General features: G+C 39.3%; 1 protein-coding gene across 2 annotated transcripts in view; it reads right to left on the reverse strand.

Moving 5' to 3' along the window:
• Positions 1 to 768: 768 nt before the first annotated feature.
• The window catches only part of Plch1 (phospholipase C eta 1), a 284,974-nt gene continuing 274,089 nt past the window's right edge, over positions 769 to 11,653 (reverse strand). The window contains exons 20-24 of one of the 2 annotated variants that reach the window (XM_004639818.2): positions 9,081 to 9,227; positions 8,751 to 8,830; positions 7,067 to 7,126; positions 6,288 to 6,642; positions 769 to 3,863 (exon numbers count right to left, since the gene is read on the reverse strand). In XM_004639818.2, the coding sequence (XP_004639875.2) occupies positions 1,798 to 3,863; positions 6,288 to 6,642; positions 7,067 to 7,126; positions 8,751 to 8,830; positions 9,081 to 9,227 (2,708 nt within the window). In that variant the 3' untranslated portion in view covers positions 769 to 1,797. The remainder of the gene's footprint in view (positions 3,864 to 6,287; positions 6,643 to 7,066; positions 7,127 to 8,750; positions 8,831 to 9,080; positions 9,228 to 11,653) is intronic. The other variant, XM_004639820.3, reaches the window with a different exon arrangement.

Below are 11,653 nucleotides of genomic sequence, written 5' to 3' on the forward strand. Positions count from 1 at the left end.
GATGACTTTCCCCTCTGTTCTTATTTCTTATCAGTTAAAGGAGTACAGCATGTTTGGGGGGCAGACAATGGACACCTGGAGCACTGTTCAGATAACCCACTGCTTGGCCCAACCATATGTATAAATAGATCGATTTTTATTTCAATAGATTTACATTGTGTTTCCTACTTCAAGTCAGTGATACTTTGTGAATAAACTGAGGCCTAAGGATAGAACTTTAAGGGCTCATTGAATACACAAATATCAGGCTCCCTAAAGCATGGAAATGGGTCTCTCTCTCACTTTCACTGTGATAACTTTGCCTCCATTCAGCAGCCAAATGGCTGTCCAAAGGGGAGGCGATGCTCAAGCTTGGGGTCCTTTCCCTTTGCCAAATGCAGCCCTTTCCCTGTGGCTCTTCCACCCACCCATTCTGACCACCACCACCACCAGAGTCAGTGGGCAAGGATTATTTTAAAACTGAAATAGCAATCCCAAGTGCACAGAAACTCATTACATTTGCTCTTTTATCAAGTTACCTTACAAATATGCTCATTCAAGTACAATGAGCACGTAGAGGCAAAGTGCTGTCTAAAATCATCCTCTATAGGGAAATTTTCAATTCTACTACAAACACATAAAAAGGAAAAAAACAAAAAACCTAGTGGTTTGGGTCCCTTTCTCCACAGTCATCATATGACTTTCAATCGCTGAAAACAAAAACAAACAAACAAAAAGAAAAAACATTATTTAAAAATCTGCTTTAATTGTATTTTCATGGATTCCAGGAAGAACATCATTGCAGTTAATGTTACAAAAAAGCAAAGAGGGACATCTGAACATACAGTTAAAAAATGGATTCACAGTGAAAATAATGTATGTCAGTACTAAAATATAGTTACTTCATTCCCTAAGGGGAAAAGGTTTCTTCTAATTATTATCTATTCATTTGGATTTTATTATGAGAAAATATTTTGTTTTTTACTCTTGACAGCTCTGGGGAAGCCTTCAGTTTGTGCTACTCCTATCTGTAATCTGACAGACATCCCTCAATCTGAAAGCCTTTATTTGCAAACCTGTTACTCAACAGAAAATTCAAAAGTATGACAAATAACTTGGCAACTAGGTTCTTGTTACATACAAAGCTATTAGCAAAAATATGTAACAAAATTTATGTAAAACAAACAATTTTGTTCTTATGTACAGAAGTTTGCTTTCTTCCTCATAGTTTATTCTAAAAGGCGGAGGGAAAGACGGGGCTCCACAAGCAGCTATCTTCCTTGGAACTCATTTCGAGTAGGGTAACAAAATCTTAAAAGACAAGGTAACTATTTAAATTTCATTTAACTGAATTATTAAAATGTATCTGGGTTTCTTGATATAGAAGGAAAAGTGAAAACAACTTCAAAGAAAGAATTCATCCCTTTGTCATTTGCAGTCTCCTAATCAACTCAAAAAGAGAATAAGAATGACATTTACGACCACAATCTGAGGACACAGTGAAAAGCATCTTTGTGAAACAGTAAGTACATTGTAACCCAAGCTGCTGAGAAATTTCACATCTAGGGCATGCACAGACATCGTACTGATAGCAGTGTGCAACACCTCGGAGGAGAGGGATCGTAGGTGTGAGGGAAGTGCTACAGACTTCACACACAAACACACAGAGAACATAGGAATTCAAATACAGACCAAAATACAAGTCTAAAATACATTTGAAATTCATCTCAAAGCCAAGGGTCATAGTTACTGACAACTGAAAATGCTAACATTCTATAGAATACCTTGTAAACATTGAAAAATACAGCTTTATATAGTTCACAGTCTCAAAAGAAAATAAATTTCTGGTTTATCATCACTGCTTGGCTCAGTCTGCAAAACAGAATTATCTGAACAAAACTGGTCAAAATAGCCATAGCGAAGGGCTGTACAGGCCCCCTCGGGAATGCCGCGGTCCTCGGGGCTGCCCCCTTCCATGTTCCTCAGGTAGCCTGCAATGTAGGAGCCTGTAGAGTGGCGGTTCACAGCTGGGGCAGGTACTGAGGATTTGTTTCTAAGAACCACTCCTCCCCCATTAGGAGAGGTCACCACTTTTTGCTTGCTGGCTTCCTGCTTCTCTTTGGCACGACTGGCAATGTTACGCACTCTGCTTTGACTTCGGGATGACAACTTTCTGACCAATGCCCTGGGAAACTGACTGGCATCCTGCTTTGAATACAGGACTTGGCAGCTGTCTTCTTGGTCAAAGGAGAGCAGCTTCCGAAGCTGCTCAGTTAGGGTATCTAAAGGCTCCAGCGAGTTTGTCTTTATGGTAACAGCCTTCTTGTCTCTGATACCGGTGGTAACAAAACTCTTACTGATACACTGGTACTTGCTCTCAAAGTTGCAGGCTATGTCCTCTGAGGTTAAATCCCCAAGGCTTTTGGATTTGCAAGGACTTGGCAGGTTCAAAGCAGGCAGAGGAGAATACGTTGACTGCTTGGGTACAGGGCCATGCGCATCTGGAGCACTAGACTGCTGCGACTCACATACTGGGTTCACGTTTGCATCTGAATGTGAGAAATGGTTATGTACAAAGCCAGCACCCTTATAGGTTAGACAAGAAATATTTTGATTTTTAATAACTTGAATATTATTGAATACTTCAGGGACAGAACAGTGGAGAGGCTCTTTACAGTAGCCATTTCTCGAACCCCTTTGAAAGTGTTCCACCACATCCTGACTATACTTGAGTTTTAATGAAGAGGCAAGTTGACTTATGCTATCGGATGTCACAGACAGATTTTCTGATTCCCCATCGATTTCCACAAGGCTGCTCTCTCCAGAATTTATGCCAAAAGTGGGGTCATCTGTTACGTCTTCTAGTGTCGAGTCAGTGGAAAGGGAAGGCCTGCAGCTCTTTGGTACTCCCCAGTCTTCTTTACTGGTGGGACTTTTTGATAACCAGCCATGAGGACCATTAGCAGATCTAGCCAGGTTGCCATCCGTGGCTCTCGTCTTGGTCTTAGTAGACAGGTCACCATCTGGTTTAGTTTTGGAGATGGCAGCACCTGTTGTTTCACAAGTAACTGTGTATGCCGCAAGTTTGGTGGTGTCAGGACTCGAGGATGAGATCATCTCAGGAGATGAACACAGGAATGGTGCCCTCAGTTTTCCCTTGGAAAAATTATGCATGATGGGTGTTTCTAGGGCTGTGGTAGGAAAAGAAGGATGCCCTGATATCATACTAGTACCATGAAGATGAGAAACCACTGTGAGGTTAGCCTGAGTGTTGGTCTCATCAAATTGGCCAATCAAGGCTGAGATGGAACTGCCGGGCTCATTCTCATTTGTCAAAGTGACATTGTCAATAAGATGAGAAATCTCAGTATCCTGCAGAATGGCAGTTGAATGTAAGTCAGGTATGTCAGAACAGAGCATGGAGACATCGGAGAGAGAAAAGGATGTTACAGCTCTGCCTTTCTCCTTGCCACCTTCTAGCTTCTTGATCTCCAGAGTGCTTTGAGAAAGGATGCTTTCAGACAACATGCTCTTTCCTTCCACAAAGCCTCGGGCACTCTTCTCTTCATTGGTTTTCACACCATGCAAATTTGGGGTTAGATTAGCTGGAGGATTAAGAGCTATGTGCTGCCTCGGGGAAAGGGATTTGTTGGGACAGTGGTTTGCTTGGCAATCACCTGTTATACTCGACTTGGTTCTCCTGCCTGGAGGGCGTGGCACTCCCAACTGTTCTCCCATGACTGACTCTGGGGCAGCGAAAACAGCAGGGCCCCCTTGGCTGGTATCTTTGTGGAGAACAGTGCTGGAGGAGGATAACTTTTTGTTGAAATTTGGAAAATGTGGGTCTTTTACACTTGCCTTCCCTTTTCCACCTTCTTTATTTTCTGTTGAATGAAACAAACAACATTTTAGGTGACACACATCACTTCACATAGGACCTGCAAACACTCATGTTTGTCTTGAGACAGACAAATGGAGAATGTAAATCTGTTACACTGTGACAGAATATAACTATGGATTGCACTGGCTGTGACAAACTGTCTGTGTGATGAATAAATGGTAAACTATATTTATAGGAGTTTCACTGAAGCTTCCCTTTGAATGTCCATTACATCAACCAAGGATGTAATATTCATTGTCAAAAAGATGTCAATGAGTTACCATACTTTTACAATGAAGATTACCTTAAGTTGTTTCCTAGTCAGATTTGTACTACACAGAAGCATGACAATAAAAACAGAACAAGACAGCTCTGTTAAACAAAGAACTGCAGTACCTGTAAGCAAAATACTATAAGCTTTCAAAATTATATATGTATTAGTAAAGAAAAAATCATAATACCATTTTTAAAGCACACTGGCAAAAGATTTAATTTAACTACTTGATTTCTAAGACAACTCAAAGGGGTAATAAATACAGTAAATAGGAATATGTATTCTTAAAAATGTAAAGATAAAGAATTGATTATCAATTCTATGCCATTGCTAATACTTAATAGTTTCTTAATCATATTTTTATTCTGAATATTATACACTGCATCCTCCTCTAAAACTGGCAGTAGGAGGCACAGAGAGGAGCTATAAAAACACAGTTTACAGTAATTACAGTAATTTGGGATCTTTATGGTCAATGCAGTGCTAAGATAAAATTAAGCATTCACTTCTTCTTGATAGAATTATTTCAAATCTTGTAAAGCTCAGTCATATAAGAAAATAAATTTAAATTAATATTTTCCTACCTGAAAAAATTGTCAAAAATATTTAAATCCCCCAAATTATAAAAACCCAAATATCCTATGATGTTGCCACTTAGATAGCCACTGTAGCTTTTGCTATACATGCATAAAACTTTATGCTGCTTTTTCTCCACTTAGTGTTTTTCGGAAATATAATTTGAATTGCTGCATGATTATTAATTTTTCTGTTACCTTATGCTTAAGATATATGACAATTCATATGACATTTTTTAAAGGTGGGAAAGAAATATCACTTCAATATGCTTTTTCTTTTTTTTTTAATTTTTTTGGTGGAACCAGGGATTGAGCTCAGACACTTGGGCTTGCCAGGCAAGTGCTTATTCTACTGAGCCATCTCCCCAACCCCTTCAATATGCTTTCTATCTCACCTTAATGATATTAACATCTTAGCTATATATAGCATTAGCAGTTAATTATGAATAGTTCATATTATAGATAGCTCTATTTTCCAAAGATGAACTTTCAATTTAAATTTTAAAACACATATTTTGTCTCTGATACTGCTATTCACAAATACCAAAGTTTTGAATTTCCCCTTTCTCTTTCAAATAAACTACCCAAAAATTGGTTTTCCTCCTCCTTAGAATATTTTATAACAAAAATCAACACAAGCAAAATTGCATTTGTGGGAAAATGGATCACAAAAGTAAACTAATAAAGAATCACTTTGCTAAAGATATGATCCATCACATTCTACTAGTCTGAGATAATTTAATTTAAATAAAATATATTTGTTCCAGTGATGTAAAATCCAGTTTTAGCACTTAAATTACCTAGAATAGGATGGGGAGTCCCAGACAAAAGTTAAGAGCTCTTTGACACCTTATACTACTCTTTATTGAGTTCCTGCAGACCTGAATGTGCAATACATTCAAATTAAGGGGAAACAGGTAGCACCTGCCCCCATCCCTTTGGAGTCTGTGACCAGACAGAAGCTATACACGATCTTCCCTGACAAAATGCACAGACAGGGCAAGTGAGAACCCAGGAAAGCACTGCCTCAACTACCCCTGAGAAGGCAAAGATTTTTAAAGTAAGAGGTCATTTTTTTTTTCCTGAGGTCGCTTACTGTGAACAACTGTTTTCCTTCTCGAGACATAAACATTTCCAACCATAGACATGTGTTATACGGCAAAACAAGTAACACAACTATAATCAACTAGAGGAGTCAATACAAGTCCACTCCATCTCAGAACAAGTTAAGCAACGGTACCACTACCCAGGAAACCAGTATTGCTCTTCATATTTTGTAGGTTTCACCTCCTCTGTCCTGCTTCACAGACCAATACCTTCCAACCCACCATGCTGGGTAGCTGCCCTTATGCCTCACCAGCAACATCTAAAGACAGTGGCATTTCAAGTTTCTAGGTGAGGAGGAAATAGGTTTTGGGCCCTTCCCTTCCCCAAACTTTATAATCTTCTGGTCTAGAAGACTACATAAAAACTATTTACTTATTTTTTGGTATATTTTATTTTGATAGCAGAATGTCAACCACTTCATAATGGAAACAAGGGACCAAAATGCAGTGTGGAGAAACTCAAAGCATCTTACCCAGAGAGTTTTCTTTTCCTTCATTATCTTTTGCCACCTCAGATATAGGCAGCGACAAAGCCCCCAACAGGCTTTTATCGATGGGCATAGAGACGGGACGGACTTGCAAACTCCGCGTGGTCCTCCTCAGAATGCCATCTTGATCTCTGGTGGCCTCAGACACAGAATCTTTTATTTCTACCATTTCTTGCAAGCCCATTTTGCTCTTCTTTCTGCCTTTGGCGGGAGCACTGGCTGTGCGGCGCAGAATCCTATCTCCAATTGATCGTTTCCGGATATAATGGGGATTGTTTTCCGAAGAATTGTGCCTGGGATTCTTATTGAACAGTCCCTTCAGACCTTGAAGCTGTCTGTTCTAAAGACACAAAAGGATCAACCACAAATTAATTAACCATCATCACATCAACAGATTTTAAAATAACAGTTCCATGGAAAATAAATACAAACAGAAATTGTACAGCCACTGAAGATTCAAAACAAGAACAACAGCCCACAGCACATTTTCATAGCAGCATGCACACCCTAGCCACCTTCTTTTGTGAGGAAGGTATCCTTCCTGTCCAGCTTTTGCTGGAAGCTTCCAACCCAGAGAGGACAAGGCTGGGGGAAAGGCTTCCACAGTTGCCACACTGTTACACACTTCAACAACCTTTAAGCAACTATGAGTGAGTGTTTCAAAGTGCTAAGCAGAGAAAAATGGAGTGATACAAGAAAGCATGCGCTGTAACTGTTTCAAAAGAAATATGCCAGCGAGCACAAGCACCATGCTGAGAAACTACCTTTGTGGCTCCTAGAAAATGCAAAATAGTATAACTTGGGTTGAGGATTAAAGGGCTCCACTGCAAGGGAAAAAAAATAAAGAGAGTTTGGGCTCATCAAGAAGGTGGTACCAGGAAATAAAAGAAAAAGTGAATATACTTTTATAAACACTTTCTCTCCATTTTGGTGATTTTTACTCTTATGTCCCCCCACATGGTAGTATATGCCTCCCAACCTGAACACACTCTGAGAGTAATAAAGAATCTAGCACCAAAATGGCATTTGTTTAAGGGAAAGGACAGAAATCCTATAGAACACACACACACACACACACACACACACACACACACACACATATTTTTTTAATTTCACTGTTTATCTCAAACATACTGTATAGTTAACTTGGGCATCCTAGAATTAAAGAATCATTTTTAAATAATTTAGATTTGTGTCTACTTGGGAAGTAGAAAGACACCAAAAAGCAGAATAGAAATCCAGGAATAAACATAGGAAGCCATAGCATAAAACTTTATTCTTAGAAATAAAGATTCTTAACTTTCCTTTGCTGACTGAGGTGAAGATAAACATACGCCCCCAACTTCATCTTCAATTGGATTGTAGTCATAATAATATTAGTGTTAGCCACATTTTGGGGCATTTACTACATGTGGCACAGCTTTCTAAGCATAACATAAATCCATTAATGAGATAAGAACTATTCACACATGAAGAGGCAAAGGCACTGAGAACGGGAAACACCTTTCCGGCAGAAGCTACGGACCACACTGACTTTCTGGTAAAAGCCAGCACAGGACATTCCTCAGCCCTATTCAGTGCTCCTCCAGTCCCTCCAAATCCTATCTGGCCTTGTTAATCTATACCAGTGCTCGCGTCTCCAACCACTGGCAGGAGAAGATGAGCAGCAACTGACTTTTAAATCTCAAATCAGTTCTACAATGAAGAGAACAGTAGCAGGAAAGAACTAGAATACATTTTTGTGGTTCCTCTATTCTAAGTTTTAAGGATAATTTTAAATTCATTCACAATTTATAGGTTTACAATTAATAATCATGCCATATACATGTCCTGCCCAGAACTGGATGGATGCACAGCCCAGCAGTCAGGCAGTTCCTCAAACATGAGACACGACATTTCCCACTGCAGCCAACTGGGTCTTTCTTTCTTTCTTTCTTTCTTTCTTTCTTTCTTTCTTTCTTTCTTTCTTTCTTCTTCTTTCTCTCTTGTGGCTGGCTCAGTCTGCCCTTGGGGTGGGGCTGGTCAGCATATGATGCCGGGAATCAAACCACATGAACCAGGGTCCCTGTGCTTGCCTCACCTTGCCTAGGCAGGCGCTTTAGACCGCTGAGCTATCTCACCAGCCCAACTGAGTAGTTCTAAGGAGTAAACTGAAGCTCAGCGTTGAATATGCCTTCAATTGCCTTAGTCCAGTGCATGGTTTACTAAGAATGTAGTAGTTTCCTCCATTCTATCAAGCCCTGAAGGGTCTCTGGGTGGGAGGAAGGAAAGAACACATATGGATGGGATGTGGTTGGGAGAGCAGGCAGGGCTTGCTGGGCTGACCTGTAACCCTCCAGCAAAGAACAATTTGTTAAAAGGCACTTTCCTTTTACACAATCAGGCAGTAACTTTGCTAGGGACCATATCATGGTTCTCAGTGGTTTTAGGCCCTAGAATTGTTCTTACCTTTCCATAGATTTCATTAATTGTTATGTGAACAAATATGGATGCTTCTGTGAGTCCTTCTAAATAGACATGCCGGTAGCCTGATAAAAACAGAAAAAGTGGCTTACTTTTAGTTGAATTTGCATTTACTTTCTTTGGGTGCAAGAGTGTTAACATATATCTTAACTATATAGTCCTTTACATTTTAAAGAGCACATTAGCCATCACACTTATCAAATGACACATATTCTATATAACACACATGCTATATAACTTATAAGGCACAAGTTATATATTAAATACTCCAAAAAAGAATGATCACTCTGCAGAGAAAAATCAGCTCCCACCTACCAGGCACTAAGCTGCTGAAGGTCACAGTCCTTTGTCCAACGAAGTCTCTTCCAATGGGATCATGATCCCACACAAGGAACCGAACCAATGCTGTTTCTGGCATGTGTACTGTAAATGTCAGGGTTTCTTCCCACACGGGGTTAAATCCTCAGAGAAATAGGAAAATGAAAGTCAGAAAAGCAAAGGGCTTGGGTAGAAATAGATTGACAATAAGGTCTGCAAAGCACACAGTCAAAACTGACTGTGACAGTCATTAAACTCCTGAGGATAACCAAACTACCCCAGGCTGCCTTACTAAAATAGAGCCTTAGAATTCATCCCATTGCTAGAAGATAATTGGTAGGAAAACTGCCTGTAAATTATCCCATCAATTCTGCTCATCTCTGTTCTCAATTGTATTGTAAAGGGAGCTCTTTAATATTCAGAGTACTTCAATAAGTTCAAAAATTATCTTACAAAGGCTTGGGAATGTAACCCAGTGGTAGGGCCCTTGCCTAGAATGTATGGGACCTTGGGGTTCCTCCTCAACATCACAAAATAAAAATAAAAATTAAAAATAAAATAAAATATTCTGTAAGAATAGTGATCCAAGAATATTTTAAGTAAAGAATGTAACACCCAAAAGACTTATGTTTTTCACCCTTCCTACCAAAGATTACATTGCTACTATAATAAGCAATTGCCAACTCTAGTTTTATCTGAAGTGTTTTGTAAGTTTTAACACATGAACTATTTGACTCTTACAGAAATCTTCTAAGTGTGTAAGGGTAGGGCATATTACTGTCTTTCAAAAATATACATAGCTTTTAAAATCATAGAAGTGACACATGCTTATGTTTGGATACTAGGAAATATCAAAATTTATAACTCATTTCATAGTTAAGAAGTGATATTCATAGAAAATAATTGGTCTAAGGTTATAAAATTAACGATAGAACCAAATTAAACTGTATGTTACCGAGTCCCAGTTGCTTCTCATGATGCAACAATTTGCTACATTATTATATTTTTCACACCTACCAGAAAGGATAAGAAAATACATAAGCACTGCCATGTTGAGGCCACATTGGTAGGAACACAGTGTGTAGCACAGCATTCTGGGGCATCACCAGGTCAGAGTGCTGTCCAGGAAACCACCGATGAGATCTCATGGGACCTCAGTCTTATAACCCCTCTCATCAAAGGGCTATAGAAGAGCAAGCCTACCCCCACCTTGCTCTTTCTGTCTTCCTGTATTGTCACCAGATCTCTCCATGGTGTCCATTCCCACATGACGCCACCTGCCTTGAGGGAATGCAACCTGGGAAGCTCTTGCCAAAACCAGTTCCATACTGTTTCTACTTCTAGTCTCCAAAACAATGAACTAAACAAACCTCTTTTCTTAATACAGCAATGAGCTTCAGATATTTATTCAGATATTTATTCATAGCAATGGGAAAAGCCTAAGACAAATACTAAATGGTAAAATTATATATACTTATTAGCAAAAGATAAAATAACTATAAAAATTGATGCAAACTCAAGCATTCCATTAGTTTCTTTTTTCCCCCTTTCTAAAAATTGAAAACAAGTTTTACTACTTGTCTTCATTCCAGAGAGGTCTACTACATTGCTCTGTAGGGACAGCAGCACAAGCACCTGCAGAAGCACAAATCCTACATTCAGTACCCAGTACCCACCCCAAAAAAGTCTCAAGCTAATGCAATAATTAGAGGTTAAAAATTTCCCTCTTACATAAGAGATGATCTTTTTTTAACTTAGAAAAATCATCTCTGAAAGTTGCTTTCTTCAAGCATGCTATAACTGAAAATGTCTGCCTACCTCTTGAAATCCCATCTCTGAAGGACTATGAACCATCAGTTTCTCAAAGGTTTGATGATTGTGGTTTAAGATTACTTAGAATGTTAATGATTACAGGTTGAGAAAAACAGGTATGTGATATTTCTCAAGTGAATGAACAAATACAATTTTAAATTACCAAGAAAAAGATACAAGGCTTGGGTAAACAAAGACACTTTTATAAGGAGAACATGGCCCACCTACCACAGGTACATTCAAGAAGTAAACTTGCCAGAGTGTGCTGTGCTTACTTTTTTAAAAGTTTTACATATTTTAGAAAGAATGAGAAATTAACGTGAACAGCGGGCCTCACAAACGAGAGCTCTGAGCAGTCTCCTGTCATGAGAACTGCAGAGATCCACTACAAGGTGTCTTCCTAAGCAAATTTTTAACCTTTAAAATATCATTCATTCTTTTTAGCAGAAATAAATTAGTAAGACTCTTGAGAACTGAGATTATACAACCATCAAAAAATACTGGTTGGCCAAATAGCTCAGCAGATTAAAGTGCCTGCTTAGGCAGACGCAGGGGCCAGGAGTTTGATCCTCGGGCCTGCCATGCCAGTCCTGCCCCCAGGGCATGCTGAGACAGCGACTGAGACTGGGCGTGGTAGCGCCAGCACTTGGGAGGCTGTAAACAGGTGGATTGCTATGAGGCCAATCTACGCAGTGAGACCCTGTACACCCTGTGCACCCTTCCCTAAAATACACCCTGTACACCCTTCCCTAATATAT

This window comes from Octodon degus, unplaced genomic scaffold (genome assembly GCF_000260255.1).
Source record: "Octodon degus isolate 3935 unplaced genomic scaffold, OctDeg1.0 scaffold00115, whole genome shotgun sequence".
Classification (NCBI taxonomy): domain Eukaryota; kingdom Metazoa; phylum Chordata; class Mammalia; order Rodentia; family Octodontidae; genus Octodon; species Octodon degus.